General features: G+C 45.5%; 1 protein-coding gene across 4 annotated transcripts in view; it reads left to right on the top strand.

Moving 5' to 3' along the window:
- Positions 1 to 16,446, top strand: part of FPGS (folylpolyglutamate synthase) — a 66,336-nt gene extending 49,890 nt beyond the window's left edge. For 2 of the 4 annotated variants that reach the window (XM_056540450.1, XM_056540449.1), the window contains 10 exons: positions 498 to 575; positions 2,268 to 2,329; positions 5,293 to 5,395; positions 6,401 to 6,478; positions 6,561 to 6,708; positions 7,514 to 7,612; positions 7,889 to 8,039; positions 9,322 to 9,397; positions 10,451 to 10,517; positions 15,691 to 16,446. In XM_056540450.1, the coding sequence (XP_056396425.1) occupies positions 498 to 575; positions 2,268 to 2,329; positions 5,293 to 5,395; positions 6,401 to 6,478; positions 6,561 to 6,708; positions 7,514 to 7,612; positions 7,889 to 8,039; positions 9,322 to 9,397; positions 10,451 to 10,517; positions 15,691 to 16,115 (1,287 nt within the window). In that variant the 3' untranslated portion in view covers positions 16,116 to 16,446. The remainder of the gene's footprint in view (positions 1 to 497; positions 576 to 2,267; positions 2,330 to 5,292; positions 5,396 to 6,400; positions 6,479 to 6,560; positions 6,709 to 7,513; positions 7,613 to 7,888; positions 8,040 to 9,321; positions 9,398 to 10,450; positions 10,518 to 15,690) is intronic. The other 2 variants (XM_056540451.1, XM_056540448.1) reach the window with 1 other exon arrangement.
- Positions 16,447 to 18,972: the final 2,526 nt, after the last annotated feature.

An 18,972-nucleotide genomic window follows, 5' to 3' on the forward strand; every position in this document is an offset into this window, starting at 1 on the left:
AGTGAGACCTTCAATAGAAGACAAAGCCCATGAATAGAGGGGCTGGAGAAACAGACCAAGGTACACCCCTTTTAATATGGCATTTAGTGATTGGTAGAAGAACAGTTCACCATACTGGTACAGTATTTGCAGTGCCTGGCACGTCTTCTAAATCACCCTTCCCTACCAGCACCTCCTTGACTGACATACAGAACTCTTCCAGGGAGGGGCTGGGAGGTGAGGGTGAGCAAGGAGTTGTGCCAGGCTGTGGCACTTTAGTAGCTTGGTACCGCCTCCTTGACACTTGGCTAAGAAACAAAAAGGAAATTTTATAAACTTGGCAGCCACCGTCTGCTCCAGAAAAAGGTAGAATTTACTTTTATACCCTAACGGCCATACAACTGACAGAGCGGACAGAATCCCTTTTTAAGTGTAAATTGATTTTAAAATTTTTAAAGTAAAGCACAAAAAACTCAGATCAAAGCCAGTGACCAACCCTTCTTCCATCTTCTCCTCAGAGTGATGACATGTGCTCCATGCCGGCATACTTCCGCTTCCTGACCATAATGGCCTTCCATGTGTTTCTGCAGGAAAAGGTTTGTATCCCGAGAGGACCTCTTGTACCTTCATGGCGTCCCAGTTGATCCCTCCTCACCGTCGTCTTCTCCCCCTCCTCACCGTCGTCTTCTCCCCCTCCTCACCGTCGTCTTCTCCCCCTCCTCACCGTCGTCTTCTCCCCCTCCTCACCGTCGTCTTCTCCCCCTCCTCACCGTCGTCTTCTCCCCCTCCTCACCGTCGTCTTCTCCCCCTCCTCACCGTCGTCTTCTCCCCCTCCTCACCGTCGTCTTCTCCCCCTCCTCACCGTCGTCTTCTCCCCCTCCTCACCGTCGTCTTCTCCCCCTCCTCACCGTCGTCTTCTCCCCCTCCTCACCGTCGTCTTCTCCCCCTCCTCACCGTCGTCTTCTCCCCCTCCTCACCGTCGTCTTCTCCCCCTCCTCACCGTCGTCTTCTCCCCCTCCTCACCGTCGTCTTCTCCCCCTCCTCACCGTCGTCTTCTCCCCCTCCTCACCGTCGTCTTCTCCCCCTCCTCCCCGTCGTCTTCTCCCCCTCCTCACCGTCGTCTTCTCCCCCTCCTCACCGTCGTCTTCTCCCCCTCCTCACCGTCGTCTTCTCCCCCTCCTCCCCGTCGTCTTCTCCCCCTCCTCACCGTCGTCTTCTCCCCCTCCTCCCCGTCGTCTTCTCCCCCTCCTCCCCGTCGTCTTCTCCCCCTCCTCCCCGTCGTCTTCTCCCCCTCCTCCCCGTCGTCTTCTCCCCCTCCTCCCCGTCGTCTTCTCCCCCTCCTCCCCGTCGTCTTCTCCCCCTCCTCCCCGTCGTCTTCTCCCCCTCCTCCCCGTCGTCTTCTCCCCCTCCTCCCCGTCGTCTTCTCCCCCTCCTCCCCGTCGTCTTCTCCCCCTCCTCCCCGTCGTCTTCTCCCCCTCCTCCCCGTCGTCTTCTCCCCCTCCTCCCCGTCGTCTTCTCCCCCTCCTCCCCGTCGTCTTCTCCCCCTCCTCCCCGTCGTCTTCTCCCCCTCCTCCCCGTCGTCTTCTCCCCCTCCTCCCCGTCGTCTTCTCCCCCTCCTCCCCGTCGTCTTCTCCCCCTCCTCCCCGTCGTCTTCTCCCCCTCCTCCCCGTCGTCTTCTCCCCCTCCTCCCCGTCGTCTTCTCCCCCTCCTCCCCGTCGTCTTCTCCCCCTCCTCCCCGTCGTCTTCTCCCCCTCCTCCCCGTCGTCTTCTCCCCCTCCTCCCCGTCGTCTTCTCCCCCTCCTCCCCGTCGTCTTCTCCCCCTCCTCCCCGTCGTCTTCTCCCCCTCCTCCCCGTCGTCTTCTCCCCCTCCTCCCCGTCGTCTTCTCCCCCTCCTCCCCGTCGTCTTCTCCCCCTCCTCCCCGTCGTCTTCTCCCCCTCCTCCCCGTCGTCTTCTCCCCCTCCTCCCCGTCGTCTTCTCCCCCTCCTCCCCGTCGTCTTCTCCCCCTCCTCCCCGTCGTCTTCTCCCCCTCCTCCCCGTCGTCTTCTCCCCCTCCTCCCCGTCGTCTTCTCCCCCTCCTCCCCGTCGTCTTCTCCCCCTCCTCCCCGTCGTCTTCTCCCCCTCCTCCCCGTCGTCTTCTCCCCCTCCTCCCCGTCGTCTTCTCCCCCTCCTCCCCGTCGTCTTCTCCCCCTCCTCCCCGTCGTCTTCTCCCCCTCCTCCCCGTCGTCTTCTCCCCCTCCTCCCCGTCGTCTTCTCGGCTCCTTACCATCTTTTCTACACTCTGACACAGGTGGACCTGGCGGTGCTAGAAGTTGGCATTGGTGGAGCTTATGACTGTACAAATATCATCAGGTTCGTGTCCTCCTATGTCTGAATCTGTTTGCTAACACTCACACACACCAGTTTTTTCTAAACGCCTTCGTACAAACCAGAATATTTACTGAACGCCTCAGTACAGATATATACATTATGCAGTTCGTCAGGTTCCCTGGACATCAGCTCCAGTTACAGAATCTCAGAAGCTGAGCCCATGGAGACTTCCAGACTTATTTTTTTGCTCTCAAGACCTGCAGTGGGACGATGGATTTTGCTGCCTGCCTGGCTCCTGCAGGAGGCGCCCTGACTCGTGTCAACATCTTTTTAGATAGGAACTCGTGTATGTATATACAAGCACTACCCAGGACCAGGGGGGATTGTTTATAGCTGCCGATTTATTGTATATGGTTCCCTGTATACAAGGGATCGACCGATATCGCTTTTTTAGGGCCAATACGATAATCGGTGGAGGTTAGGGCCGATAACTTATACCGGAATATCGGTATAAGTTATCGGCTATTTATCCCCCCGCAACACCGCTGCAGATCATTGATTTAAAGCGGGCGCTTTAAATCAATGCACTGCAGTGGCTTTTGCGGTGCTATAGGCCGCCGCCACCACCCGCTTCTCTCCCCCTGCCTGTCCGGGGGTCCTGAGACCTATCACCGCTCCCCGCACCGCCGCTGCCGCACCCGACCCGCCGCACCGCAACCGACCCCCCCGCACCGCACCAGCCCCTTTGCCTCCCCCATCCCCGGTTTTATAATTACCTGTTCCCAGGATCCACTCCATATCTGGCTCCGGTGGCGTCCTCCTGAACTGTCACTGTGCGCACTGACTGTGACGTCACGTCGCGCACGTCACTCCTCATTGCGCACAGCGTAACGCAGGACGCAGCAGGAGCAAGAAATAGCGTGGGCTCCGGGAACAGTTAATTATAAAACCGGGGATGGGGGAGGCAATGGGGGCGGTGCGGTGGGGGGTGCAGGGGGGCGGGGCATTGTCGGCTTATCAGTAAGGTAATTGCCGATACCGATAATGCCCAAAATCGTGATTATCGGCTGATAATCGGTCTATCCCTACTGTATACCATATACCAAGGGATAAAAAATCTAAAAGAATAATAATCAGCGCTAAAAATGAATGTGTGTGTATATGTGTGTGTGTGTGTGTGTGTATATGTGTATATATATATATATATATATATATATATATATATATATATGCTTTAAAGTGGTTTAATACAATAAAATACAATTGTATTTTATTGTATTAAACCACTTTAACGCATATTTTATAAATACATATATATTTATATATATAATATACATTCATTTTTAGCGCTGATTATTATTCTTTTAGCTCTTTTTAGATAGATTTGGTTGGGTGTGCAGAGGAGAGATGAATCAGCCGGTAGAGCTTATATCCACTTTTGTATCCGTGGAGTGGTAATAGCTTTTTTTTTTTTTTTTTTTTTTTTTATTCAAACGGTTTTATTGAAAGATAACAATCAGATAAAGAAAACAGTACAGCAACTTTTAAGCCCCAGCGGCCAGGTGAGGCCGGGAAGACAATGGGCTCAATATTACAATAATAAAGGTCAACAACGCGCAACGCAAAGCAATATAACCATTGGAAAAATACGACAGATCTAGGTGTCAATAGTGAGAGAGGAGCAGGGCGAGGAGCAATTAAAGAACAATACAAATATCCGGAGTATAGTCCCCTAAAGCCATGAAGAGCCAGTGAATATAAATGGCACACAATACACATGCTAATGGCCTTTTTTGAATCTCCGTCCTTTTTTGTGTTAAATTTTTTTTTTTGTTTTATTTGCCACTGTCCTATATCTTAAATAAACAAAAACAAATGACAATAAAAAAACAAAAAACAAACCAACTTTTGACCTGTTGCAGAGACTTGTCAACATTTTTTCTGTCTGGGTCTCAGTGCTGACCAAACAGGAGAACGAGCGGGGGGGGGGGGGGGATAAGTGTGTGGTGTCATGCTTTACCCCCCCCCCCCCCCTGCTACCATTCTCTTGCTGCTCCATTATAAGTTTATACCGTGCGCTTATCCCCACTTGTTCTCCTGAATGGCGGGGGTTCTTAGCACTTAGAATAAACGGGAGGTCCAGCACTACGATGAATTGCAGCTTTATTCAGATAGACAACACACAGTAAAAACGACAGTCAGACGCGTTTCGAGCGCATGCGCTCGAAACGCGTCTGGCTGTCATTTTTACCGTGTGTTGTCTATCTGAATAAAGCTGCAATTCATCGACGTGCTGGACCTCCCGTTTATTCTTCAGTATTGCTGGGTGACTAGCCGGGCACCGGCCTGAGCACAGAGTTTGGAGAGGTGAGCTGGACTCTGTTCTACATTGTCTGAACACTTAGACCCTGACCGGTTTTTTAAATGACGGGTACACTTGGAGGGGTACTCCCCTGGAAAACTTTTTTTTATTTATTTTTTTTTTTTTAAATCAACTGGTTCCAGAAAGTTAAACAGATTTGTAAATTACTTCTATTTAAACATCTTTATCTTTCTAGTCTTTATTTTTCAGCTTCTATTTGCTCCACAGCAAGTTCTTTTCTTTTTGCATGTCCTATTCACTCTGACCACAGGTCTCTCTGCTGACAACTGTCTGGATCAGGAGAGGTTTGCTATGGAGATTTTCTCCTACTCTGGACAGTTCCTAAAATGAACAGAGATGTCAGCAGGGAGCACTGTGGACAGACAAAGGAAATTCAAAAAGAAAATAACTTCCTGTGGAGCAAATAGAAGCAGATAAGTACTAGAAGGATTAAGATTTTTAAATAGAAGTCATTTAGAAATCTGTTTAACTTTCTGGCACCAGTTGATTTAAAAAAAAATAAAAAAAAATTCCAGGGGAGTACTCCTTTTAAATGTCCTCCATGTATTAAAAGGGAACTCTGTGGATAGGGGATAAGACGTTAAGTACCAGAGTACTTCTTTACAACCTGTCATTCTTGCAGGAAGCCCATTGTTTGTGGGGTTTCTTCACTTGGTATCGACCACACAGCCATCCTGGGGGACACCATTGAAAAGATTGCCTGGCAGAAAGGCGGCATATTCAAGGTTTGGAGAGGGATCACTTACATTTTCAGCAGAGACCATCACTATAGAATAGTTCTTAAATAGTAAGATCTTAAATTGGTTATCCTAAGATTAAAATGTATCCCCCTTATGACAGAGTTTTCCCACCAGTAGGCACCCTCCTTAGGAAGCACTGCCCTATGCACAGGATAGGGAAAATAACTACCTGATCTGTGGGGTCCAACTGCTGGGACCACTAGTGTTCAAGAGAATGGGGGTCCCTTGTCCCTCGGGTGAATGAAGCAGTAACATGCTTGGCTTTTATTCCATTTTGTTTCATTCACAATCTACGGGACTTTCAAAGATAACTGAACACTGTACTTGTCTATCAGCCGAAGCCAAGAATGAATGGAGCATACCTAGAAGAGAAATCCAAAAAGAAAAGCATTTTCTCTTTAGTATACAGCCCCTAAAATGTACTGGAAGGATTAATGTTTTTTTTTTTATTTTTTTTTTTTTTTTTTTTATAGAAGTAATTTATAAATCTGTATAACTTTCTGGCACCAGTTGATTTAAAAAAAAAAAAAAAGTAAGAAAAAAAAAATTTTTTACACAGGAGTACCCCTTTAAACGGGCATCTTGAGGATTGGCGCCCTAGAAATCATACACTGAATTACTGGCCAACAATGTATTAGGTATGGTTCATGTTGGCTCTGGTGGGTCTACAGGGGCTGTAAAGTTAGTGTAGTTCATAATATAGTGTCTGTACCTGTGTTTGATGGCTGGTCTCTTAATTCTTATGTGATCTTTGCCCTGATGTTCATTTTTAGCAGTGTGGTCTCAGGCCTTTCCCATGTCGCAGTGCGGCACGAGACATTACAGCACTAGTCAGGTGTTAAAAGGGAACCTGTCTGTGCTTCAGTGGGTGGAGCAACCACTGGGTGGGAGATCATTCTCCACAGGGCTGCTGGGAATTGTAGTTAGAAGCATAGCTGCATGGAATGGATCCCAGCTGTGAATGTGTCATCATTTCTTTGTGTCCCTCAGCTAGGTGTTCCAGCATTTACAGTCCCCCAACCTGCAAGCCCCCTGGAGGTGCTGAAAAACAGAGCCCAGGAAATTGGGGTGAGATTATACCTGCTCTGTAGCCCTTTTCCCGCCCTGCCTAGCAGTTTTGGACTTTTAACTTACTTATTCCTTATCATAGAGCCCCTTGTATATGTGCCCAGACATGACGGAGTACGAGGAGGATGGCGCATCACTTAATATCGGTTTGGCCGGAGAGCATCAGAGATCCAACGCTTCGCTGGCGCTGCAGCTGGCGCAGACATGGCTTCAGCATCAAGGCTGTCAAGGTACAGTGCTGTGTTCTCCAAGACACCCAACATGGTTCATCAGCTGTTTATGGCTAGTGCAGTGTGTCTCCAGCTGTTGCAAAACAACAAATCTAAGCATGCCTGCATAGCTGATGGCATTCCGGGCCTGCTTGGAGTTGCAGTTTTGCAACAGCTGGGGGGCTGGCGTTTGGAGACCACTGGGTACAGAATTAAAGGGGTACTCCAGAGGAATTTTTTTGATTATTTTTTTTTTAAATCAACTGGTGCCAGAAAGTTACAGAATAGAAAAATACTGAATACTACAGTTTTCTTTTTGGAACACAGAGCTCTCTGCTGACATCTCTGTCCATTTTAGGAACTGTCCAGAGCAGCATATGTTTGCTATGGGGATTTTCTCCTTCTCTGGACAGTTCTTAAAATGGACAGAGATGTCAGCAGAGAGCACTGTGCTTGTGTTGTCAGCAGAGAGCTCTGTGTTCCAAAAAAGAAAAATAATTTCCTCTGTAGTATTCAGCAGCTAAGTAGTACTGGAAGGATTAAGATTTTTTAATAGAAGTCATTTACAAATCTGTTTAACTTTCTGGCACCAGTTGATTTAAAAAAAAAAAATAAATAAATAAAAAAGTGTTCTCCACCGGAGTACCCCTTTTAACCAGGCTCTTCCTCCAGACTAGAGATTGCAAAACTGCAACTCCCAGCATGCCCGGACAGCCAACGGCTGTCCAGGCATGCTGGGAGTTGTAGTTTTTCAACAGCTGGGGGGAAAACACTGGGCTAGTGGTTTATAGAATATTGTGTTTATTATGACTGTTAATTTCTTAAGGTTTTGGAGAAATAAAGAATCCAAAGAAACAAATTCCTGCAGTGAAGTGGCCCCTCCCCCTGGCGTCTCCTTTCCGACTCTCTGTTCCAATGGTACAAGGTAAAATTGAGCACAAATGTCTCATGGCAGCGATAACTCTCAATAATTTTAAGCTACATTAGGACCGTAGAAGTGAATAGTGTTTGTAGTGTAGCTGTAATTTCCCTTAACTTTTGACTTTTTTAGTTATAATTTTTTTAAATATTTTGTAGTTTGGGATTTTGACCACAAGGTGGCAGCGATGTTGCGTGTCTTTTTTTTTTTATTTTTTATTTTTTTTTATTTTTTATTTTACTTTTGGCTCACTATTTATGCTTTTCCTCTACATTTGTGTAGGTTTACAGCACACTATATGGCTGGGGCGTACGCAGGTTCTTCTGCGCGGGCCCATATCTTATTACATCGACGGCGCGCATACCAGCAGCAGCGTGAAGGCTTGTGTCAAGTGGTTCCAGGATATGGCGCTCAGTGAGGAAAAAGCTGGAGGGTAGGTCTGATAAAACTGAAGCAACATGCTGTGCGTGCACCAGTCGGCCATAACATTAACCCCTACGCAACACGTGACAGGTATAGTCTGTCATGGTGCCCTTCAGGGTGTATGGATTGGGCTTCTGACTCAAGCCTGATCCATACCCGGCGGCCCCCAGCTGATTTCAGTAGCTGGGGTCCGCCGCTGATAGCCCGCATGCAGCAGTCGCTGCAGTCTGCTATTAACCCTTTAGATCGCTGTCCCTGGTGGTTTAGTGGGGTGGATCGCCCCCCACTGCAGTGCGATCGCTGGTGGGGGTGATCCACTGTAGAGGTAGCCAGGTAACCCTGATCAGCGACGAGCACTTGGGTAAATATGACATGTTCTAGTTATACTGTTCCCGTATTTTAAAGTTTTAGTATGAGAACATACGCATGAAGTAAGTAGAGATGAGCGAACTTACAGTAAATTCGATTCGTCACAAACTTCTCGGCTCAGCGGTTGCTGACTATTCCTGCATAAATTAGTTCAGCTTTCAGGTGCTCCCGTGGGGTGGAAAAGTTGGATACAATCCTAGGAGACTCTTTCCTAGGACTGTATCCACCTTTTCCAGCCCACCGGAGCACCGGAAAGCTGAACTAATTTATGCAGGATAAGTCATCAACTGCCGAGCCGAGAAGTTCGTGACTAATCGAATTTACTGTAAGTTCGCTCATCTCTAGAAGTAAGTATTGGAATTGAGAACATGAACTCTGTTGTACGAGTGCATTATTATTATATTTTTTTTGGATTGATCACAGGAGTCCGGCTGCTGAGCACCCTCACGATCTCTGCTGCGGCACCCCAGTCATCCAGTGCACGGAGCGAACACCGTGCAGTGCCTGATGACTGGCGAACACGGACACCGCACCCCCTCCATTCATGTCTATACAGCTGTGTACTAGCCGTCACACCCCCTCCGATAGACGTGAATGGAGGGGGCAAGGAGTGACGTCCTGAACCCTGACCGTAACGCTGCAGCATCGATCCGGAGATCACGGCCGGACCCCCCCCCGCGATCAGACATGTTATCCACTATCCTTTGGATAGGGGATAACATGTATAGGGGCGGAGTAGCCCTTTAAGGATCTGTTGCCTTAGTATAGATACCACAGTATTAGGCACAGTTTTATGTTACGTCTGATCGATGTAAGGTTATGTAAACGTATCAGCTTGTAGGACGCTGTCTAGGACTTGTAACCCAGTCGTTTGCTGCCGGTCAGGATACTGTGTATTACTTAGTGATCCTATTCTTTTGCAGAGGTTCTGTGGTGCGGGTGCTGTTGTTTAACGCCACGGGGGAGAGGGACACCGCCGCTCTGTTAAAACTACTACAGGTGAGTCCAACTACTACATGTGCACCCGTTTTATAGATGCTGCTGCTTTCTTCACATACATTCTCACTAGACCAGTGTTTTCCAGCCAGGGTGCCCCCAGCTGTTGCAAAACTACAACTCCCAGCATGCCCGGACAGCCTTCGGCTGTCCGGGCATGCTGAGAGTTGTAGTTTTGCAACAGCTGGGGGCACCCTGGTTGGGAAACCCTGCACTTGGATAACCAGTCTCACTCCTGACCTATGTTCACACTGAGAATTTCCGTCTAGACAAATTCCGGCTAGCGATTCTCGGTGCAGCAGGCTCTAGTTAACGGCAATGCAGCCCACACGCCATTCCGCCAAACTTCACTTTTTGGTGAAAATTCTGCAGCAGAAACTCATCGCCGCAATTTCCGCAGTGGAAATTATGCAGCAGAATCCCATTGACAGCCTAGTGGGTTCCACCTGGAATTTCCCATTGGAAATTTGAGGTTCAATGTGAACAGTTTTTTTTTACTTTTGTAAATGTTCAGCTTCCATCATTCCCAGAGAACTGAAAGCAGTCAGGGCATCCTGGGATGTGTAGTTTCCGCTGCAGAATGCCGTCGATGGCAATGGGCGGGCTGCTGCAAAGCAGATTCTGCCCTGGAATTTCCACCCTGTCACAACAGCACCACCAGAGATAGATGGCGGGATGGATTGTGGTGCTGTCGTGACTAGGAGGAAACAATTACCGGTGAGTAATTACCGACTTTCCTAGTGGAAATTCTCAGTGTGAACAGGTCCTTACAGTAAATGTACAGCTACCAGTATGCCCTGAGAGCATTCAGCTGTCTGGGCATCCTGGGATGTGTAGTTACCGCTGCAGAATGCCATTGACGGCAATGGGGGGCTGCTGCAAAGTGGATTCCGCCCTGGAATTTCCTAGTGAAAATTCTGGTTGGAAGTTTAATGTCAACTGGTCTTGGGTTACAAGTAGTGCCAACCATTGCATTCCAATTTATTAGGCATCCTGTACAGGTCCAGTACTTGGTAAAGTGTGTTTTTAAATTTAAAAAAATATTTTTTATTTCAGCCCTGCCATTTTGACTACGCCCTCTTCTGCCCTAACATGAGCGAGGTGTCGGGGGTGGGCATTGCAGGTAAGCCTTTCGTATTGGTCTTTATGCCAGCGACCTTGGGGTCACTATTTGATGAACTCTGATGGATTGGGTAGTAGGGCTGAATACGATGAATCGCAAAAGCAATTGAATGGCAACTATTCCTTATTTAGGTGTTGTATTATTTGTACTACAACCCTCAGCATGCTCTAGCAAGGATGCTTGGCGTTGTAGTTTTGCAACAGCTGGAGCTTCGCAGTTTGGAAACCGCTGCCTTAGGCCATGTTCAGATGGAAGAATTCCAAATTGCCGAAAATGCGGCCAAAATTTACTGCCCAAAGACTTTAATGGGATTCTGCTGTCCCATTCACACTGCGGAATTCCAGCATTGCGCAAAATTTAGAGGCCAGGGATTTTTTTGTCAGAATCCCATCAAAGTAAGTGGGGCTTTGCATTTCAGCCGAATTCTGTGTTTTGAGAACACAACTCCGCTGGAATTGTCACTTTTCTGTTTAGCAACCTTTGCGGAATAGAAATTGTGCGGAATTGCGGAAATTCCACCTTTTGTACAAGGACTTGCGCTGTCACAGATCCTTTCTAGAGCATGCTGAGGGTTGTAGTACATATAAAGCAACACCGAAATAAGTAAATTTGTTCCTTAAAGTAGGCTCTACTACACTGTCACCTGTCCTTACTAGAGCATGCTGGTTCTTGTAGTTCAAGCATAGATATCTGGGTTGTAGTAGGCAATAAGGCATTCTGGTAGGTGTAGTTTGAATGGACGCTCTCATTAAAACAACTTTTTGCTATTGCCCCCCTCATGGTAAATAAAAAATCTTTCTAATGTACTTTGATAAAATTATGTTTTCTATGTTTTGTGTTTAAAAAAGCTGCCACTAGGTGTCTCCCTACTTGTCCAGAGCACCCCCCCCTCCCAAATTGCAGAGACTTTGGACTCCTGCTGGCCTGGCAGAAGTCCAAAATCAGGAAATGCTGAAGGCGTGTGTGCAGCCTTAGCCAATCATAGCTCATCTCACACTGAAGTGCTCTGGGCTGTGTGTAGCAGAGTGAGGGAGGCAGTTCTCCCCTGTATGGCTTCAGATGATGTCACGCCTGCTGTGAATCTGACAGACTGAGCAGAAAATACAGAGTAATATCAAAGTAGAAAACTAAAGAATATGCAAGACCTGCAGGTTCTTGTATTTTAAACATGTGACGCAGCCTTGCGGGTGCTGCGGGAGATGGCGTTGGCGCCGTGCTTGTGTCATACCATGCAAACGGCACATACCTGGATGTCTGATTTAGGTAATGACCCATGATTGTTTACAGCTATGTTGGCAACTTCTGATTGGTTCGCTGGGCGTTTTTAGGATGGAGCCACTCCCAGATGAAGGTTAGCGTGACGAAACGTACGTTGGAGTGGCGCCATCCCAGTCTCTGTCTCGCACTCATAATATAGTAAAGTGCCAATACTCTGTTCCTAAAATGCACAGAGATGTCAGCAGAGAGCACTGTGCTCATGATGTCAGCAGAGAGCTCTGTGTTCCAAAAAGAAAAGAATTTCCTCTGTAGTATTCAGCAGCTAATAAGTACTGGAAGGATAAATATTTTTATTAGAAGTAATTAACAAATCTGTTTAACTTTCTCCCACCAGTTGATTTAAAATAAATAAATAAATGTTTTCCACCGGAGTACCCCTTTAAGCATAGATATATAGGGGTTGTAGTAGACAATGCGGCATGCTGGAGCTTTTAGTTTAAACACAGATAATGACATGAAATGGGGAGGTGGGGGGGTTCACCATTTGTTTATTATATCGAAATTGCAATATTTACTGCGTCCTGCCGACCAATGGGGTTGGTGGAAGCGGTGGCTCGGCATCATGGCACCAGCGGTCACCGCCGTGTTTACCGCCGCATGGATGTTCCTTTTAATTATTTACCAGACATTCCTTTGGACTTCCCAGAGGCCCCACATGTCCCCTGTAACCTGCGCTGCTAAACATTGTCTGATCCCAACGCTTAGGAAGTAAATCAGACACTTGGCAAAAAGTGCGGGACATTCCTGCGCTGTGTATGAAAAGGCGCTGCCAAAAACCGGGCTGATCTGGTGTCTGTCCAGGGAAGAGGCTTCAGTACAGACTAGTGGGGTCTGGACATTCCAGTTACCCTGTGTCCGAAACAAGACGCTAATATAGGGCCACGTGTCTGTGTATGTATATATGTGTGTGTGTGTGTGTGTGTATATATATATATATATATATATATATATATATATATATATATATATATATATATATATATATATATATGTATATATATATATATATATGTATGTATGTATGTATGTATATATATGTATATATATATATATATATATATATATATATATATATATATATATATATATATATATATATATATAATCTATCTCATTGAACTGTAGATAGGAGAAATTATGGAGGGACCGTGGGGGAGATCTTTGTGGACTTCCTGTTGAAGAGGCTCGGATGCTTGGTAAAAGTAGCTGACTAGGTTTACAGCAGTGGTCTCCAAACTGCGACCCCCCCCCCCCCCCCCCCAGCTGTTGAAAAACAACAACTCCCAGCATGTTGGCTGTCCAGGCATGCTGGGAGTTGTAGTTTTTCAACAGCTGGGGAGGTCGCAGTTTGGAGACCACTGACTCTTCCTCCAGACTACACATTGCAAAACTACAATTCCCAGCATGCCCGGACAGCCAACGGCTGTCCGGGCATACTGGGAGTTGTAGTTTTGCAACAGCCTGGGGGGGGGGGGGGGGGGAGACAGTTTGGAGACCACTGGTTATACCTGACTCTCCCCCAGACTACAGATGCAGGTTTCATTGTTTCCAGTCCTTTTGTTCCTGTCCTCATAGAGATAAACTTGCTTATTGTGATGTTGGCTAAAACCGCCATCCAATCTGTGTGGTACTTTTTGGCTGCCAGAGTGAATAATTTGACTATTTTATTTTTATTTTATTTAGGTTCATTTATTTAATTTTATTTATTACATTTTTTTATTTAATTATTTTATCTATTTAATTTATTAATCACGTACCAGTGTTTTGCAACTAGTGTGTGATCATATTAACCTCTTAAAGACACAGGGCGTACCTGTACTCCCTGCACCTGCTCCCGTGCTATAACGTGGGGTCACGCAGTGACCCCGCATCATAGCGGGTCGGGCCCGGCACCTAACAACGGCCGGGATCCGTGGCTAATACCGGACATCAACTATGATCGCCGCGTCTAAAATAAAAATAAAATGCTTTCCCAGCAGCTCGGTCAGGTTGATCAGGACCATCACGGTGTCCTGATCAGTTGAGGACACACAAGGGGGGTCCCTACCTTCCTCCTCGGCGTCCGATTGTCGATTGGATTGCTCCTTGCCTGGGATGCAGGCTCGAGCAATGGAGCGCCGATAACACTGATCGATGATATGCTATGGCATAGCATTGATCAGTGCATGCAATCAATGTACTGCATGTTATAGAAAAGTGTAAAAAATAAAATAAAAAAAAGTTAATAAATGTGATTTAACCCCTTCCCTAACAAAAGTTTGAATCACCCCCCTTTTCCCATAAAAAAAACTATGTAAAAATAAATAACCATGTGGTATCGCCACGTGCGTAGATGTCGGAACTATATATAGATATATACATAGATATAGATATTCACATAGATATATTTAAAGATATATAGATATAATTATCGTTAATTAAACCGCACGGTGAATGGCGTATACGTAAAAAAAAATAATTCAAGTCCAAAATAGCATATTTTTGGTCACTTTTTATACCATAAAAAATTAAAAAGTGATCAAAAAGCCCCATCAAAACAAAAAATGGTACCGATAAATAAAACCTCAGATCAAGGTGCAGATGCGGAAAAAATTGAAAAAAGTTATAGGGGTCAGAAGATGACATTTTTAAGCGTATACATTTTCCTGCATGTAGTGATCATTTTTACCAGAAGTAAAACAAAATTAAACCTATATAAGTAGGGGATCATTTTAATCATATGGACCTACAGAATAAAGAGAAGGTGTAATTTTCTACCGAAAAATGTACTGCGTAGAAACAGAAGCCCCCAAAAGTTACAAAATGGCATTTTTTTTATTTTGTCCCACAAATATATTTTCTTTTGTTTTGCCGTCGATTCTTTTGTAAAATGAAGGATGTCATTACAAAGTACAATTGGTGGCGCAAAAAACAAGCCCTCATATGGGTCTGTAGGTGGAAAATTGAAAGGGTTATGATTTTTAAAAGGTGAGGAGGAAAAAACAAAAGTGGAAAAACGCTGAGTCCTTAAAGGGGTACTCCGCCCCTGGCATGTTATCCCCTATCCAAAGGATAGGGGATAAGATGTTAGATCGCCGCGGTCCCGCTGCTGGGGACCCCGCCATCATTACTGCACAGAGCGAGTTCGCTCTGTGCGTAATGACGGGCGATACAGGGGCCGGAGCAGCGTGACGTCATGGCTCCGCCCCTCATGACATCACGGCCCGTCCCCTTAATGCAAGTCTATGGCAGGGGGCGTGACGTAACGATGCTCCGGCCCCTGTATCGCCTGTCATTACGTGCAGAGCGATCTCGCTCTGCGCAGTAATGATAGCGGGGTGCTGCAGCAGCGATCCCCGGGGACCCCTTTGGATAGGGGATAAGATGTCTAGGGGCGGAGTACCCCTAGACATCTTATATAATCTATGAGGGTGATTTATCAAGACGTGTTGAGGAAAAGTTGCCCATAGCAACCAATCAGATCGCTGCTTTTTTTTTTTTCACAGGCCTCTTTAAAATTGAAATAAGCAATCTGGTTGCTATGGGCAACCGCACCACTTTTCCTCTACACGTTTTGATAAATCACCCTCATAGATTATATATATATTAGCGCAAGATAGAGATATATAATTTTATAGATATGTATATAACTCTGGTGCCATCTAGTTATGTAGTGATAAATAGTGGACTTGCACGATAAGTGTCCAGGCATGCTGGGAGTTGTAGTTGTGCAGTAGCTGGTTGGGAAATAGTTGTATAGACAAAAGCAGTGAATGAGTCTCCATTCATCCGGGAGGTGCTGGAGATGAAGTACAGCGCTGGTGGACAGGGGATAAGTGTTTACTTCTGGAATACTCCTTTAAGCTGCGATATCTTCTGTACATCATCTCCTCCATGTTGTCATCTCTTTCCTCAGATCAGCAGAATTACAATGTGACTCTAGAGAACGTCCTCACTCGCTGCCTGGAGAACCAGAAGAAGTGGAATCTTCTGATGGAGGAGAGAAGCTGTACCGACCCCTGGAGCTCCGCCCTCCCGGTTGAGACTCTGATTAAGGACAGCCCCCGCGGGTCTCCCATGCTCCTCGCCCCCTCCTCAGAGCGCCTCCTAAACTGTAACTCCCTGGTGTTCCCGTGCATCTCTCATGCTCTCCAGTGGGCCACCCAGGGTAGGGACCCCGACTTCCCTTGTCTGGACACCAATCTTTTCCACCACCATCCTGTGGCCAGTTCCGGCTCCGTGCTCCTGCGGGAAGCTGCTCACATTCAGATCCTCATCACTGGAAGCCTGCATCTGGTCGGGGGGGCCCTAAAACTGCTCGACCAATCCCTCACCCAATGAAGAACTGGTTTATGGGTCTGATATTACATTACATGCTGTTTACTTGAATAGTGGATGCTGCCTGGCATGGGATGGGGCTTTGTTTTTCTTTTTTCCTTTTTTTTTTTTATAATCTATAAAAATGTTATGTCTTAGAACTGTCACAATGATCCCAGCATTAGCGAGGATTACCCATTTACCTCTGGACCGTGTCTTCAAAAGGGCTGCTATTTACATATGTCCCAAGTTATCAAATTCTAGTAATAGGGGATGGAGATATTTGGTTAAAAATAACTAAAATTTTACTACTTATTCCTGCAGAAAATATTTATTAACGTTTCTCATGTGTTGAGTTTTTCTTTGTTAGCAATGGTGTCATTCTGTGTTTGTCCAGCAGGTGGTGCTAATGCTCAGGTATGGGTAAACGGGTGACGGGTGCCACTTTTTCACACGTCTTTTATAATACGAAGTATATGCAATTGGGTAAGAAACACAGATATTTGGAGTTATCCTCACACTTAGCTATGTGAGCTGTAGATTTTACTTGAGTAGAATTTAATGTGAACCTGTGAGTTAAAGGGGTTATCCAGGAATAGAAAACCAGAGCTAATTTCTTTAAAAACCCTCCCTGTCCATCTCCAGGTTGGATGTGGTTCTGCAGCTCAGTTCTAATGATGTAAATGGAGCCAAGTTGTAATACCCTACACAACCTGGGGACAGAGGTGGAGCTGTTTTTTAAAAGGAATTAGTTCTGTTTTTTTTTATTTCTGGGTAACCCCATTAAACATATTTTTATAAACCAGCATAGTTTTTTTTTACATTTACCCTTAAGGGATAAGGACCCGTTTTCACCTTAAGGACTCGAAACAATCTGCGTTTTTGCACTTTTGTTTCTTCCTCCTCCATAACGTGTTCAATTTTGCACCTACAGACCCATATAAGGGCTTGTTTATTGCGTCACCAATTGTACTTTGTAATATCACTTATTTTATAACCTAATCTGTGTCGAAACAAAAAAAACATTTGTGGCATGAAATGAAGAAAAAAACGCCATTTTGCAACTTTTTAGGGCTTCTGTTTCTATGCAGTGCACTTTTCAGTAAAAATGACACCTTATCTTTATTCAGGAGGTCCATACAGTTACAGCGATACCCAATTTTATGTAGGTTTTATTTATTTTACTTCTTTAAAAAAAAAAAAAAATTATAACGACATGCACCAAAATTTTTATGTTTTAAAATTGTCATCTCCTGACCCAAATAACTTTATTTTTAATTTTTTCCCCGCATATGGGGCTATATGATGCATTATTTTTTGCGCCATGGTCTGTAGTTTTTATCGGTACCATTTTTGTTTTGATAGGACTTTTTGATGGCTTTTTATTACTATCTTTATGGTATATGAAGTGACAAAAAATTCACAATTTTGGACTTTGGTATTTTTTTACGTGTACGCCATCAAACGTGCGGTTTAGCTAATCTTATATTATAATGAGCAGAGAAGGCAAAGTCCAGCGCAGTATCAAAGCAATGCGTGAGATTTATTCAGCAATCGGCCAACATGGAGAACAGGACGCGTTTCAGCCACATTGAGCAGCCTTAGTCATACCAAATATGACTAAGGCTGCTCAATAAGACTGCTCACTGTGGCCGAAACGTGTCCTGTTCTCTATGTTGGCTGATTGCTGAATAAATCTCACGCATTGCTTTGATACTGCGCTGGACTTTGCCTTCTTTGCTCATTAGTTCCAGGAGACCAGGGTTCAGTCTCGTCCGTGCCGCGGTCTAGACTGAATGGTGAGCTGTACCGATAAGATTCGGTGAATACTTATATTTTAATAGTTCAGACATTTATGCACGCGGTGATACCACATATGATTTTTTTTTTTTTTCATTACATTATTTATAACATAGGAAAAGGGGGGGCTTATTCACATTTACTCATTTAATTTTTTTTAGCCCCCTTAGGGGGCTATACCATGTGATCTTTTGATTGCATACACTGTTCAATGCTATGTCATAGCATAGCATAGCATTATCAGTGTTACCGGCACTCTGCTTCTCCTGCCTGCTGCGTGGAGCAGTAGATTGCCGATCGGACGACGAGGTCCACGTCGTCCAGTAATCTGATCAGGACATCGCGATAGTCCTGATTAGCTCCGCTGAGCTGCCGAGATAGTTTTACTTTGTTTAGACATCGCAATCAACTTTGATCGTGGCGTCTAAAGGGTTAATGCCGGGCATCGGCCCGATCGGCGGCTGCCTGTAGCAACCGGGACCCTCGCGTTTTAACCCGTTCTCCGCTCGTGAGAGCGGTTTAAACCCGTTAGCAGGTTACAGTTACAGTTACGCCCTGCGTCCTTTAAGGGGTATTCCAGTAGAGAAAAAAAATATCAACTGGCTCCAGGAAGTTAAACATATTTGTAAATGACTTCTATAAAAAAATCTTAATCCTTCTAATACTTATCAGCTGCTGAAGTTGAGTTATTTCCAGTCCGACCACAGTGCTCTCTGCTGACACCTCTGTCTGTCTCAGGAACTGTCCAGAGCAGGAGAGATTTGCTCTGGGGACAACTCAACTTCAGCAGCTCATAAGTACTGAAAGAATTAAGATTTTTTTAATAGAAGTAATTTACAAATCTGTTTAACTTTCTGGAGCCAGTTGATATAAAAAAAACAAGTGTTTTCCTGGAATACCCCTTTAAGTGCAATTACATTTTGCAATACAACACTCCTGCGTGGAGACTGAACGTTTAAGAACCATACATGTCGTTTACATGGCTGTATTACTGGGACAAGTTATATATGGTCATTAAATGTAGCAGGAACGGTAGGAAGATAAAACAGACGCTTTATATCAGGACCTAAATGAATGGAAT

Source organism: Hyla sarda, chromosome 9, assembly GCF_029499605.1.
Source record: "Hyla sarda isolate aHylSar1 chromosome 9, aHylSar1.hap1, whole genome shotgun sequence".
Taxonomy (NCBI): Eukaryota; Metazoa; Chordata; class Amphibia; order Anura; family Hylidae; genus Hyla; species Hyla sarda.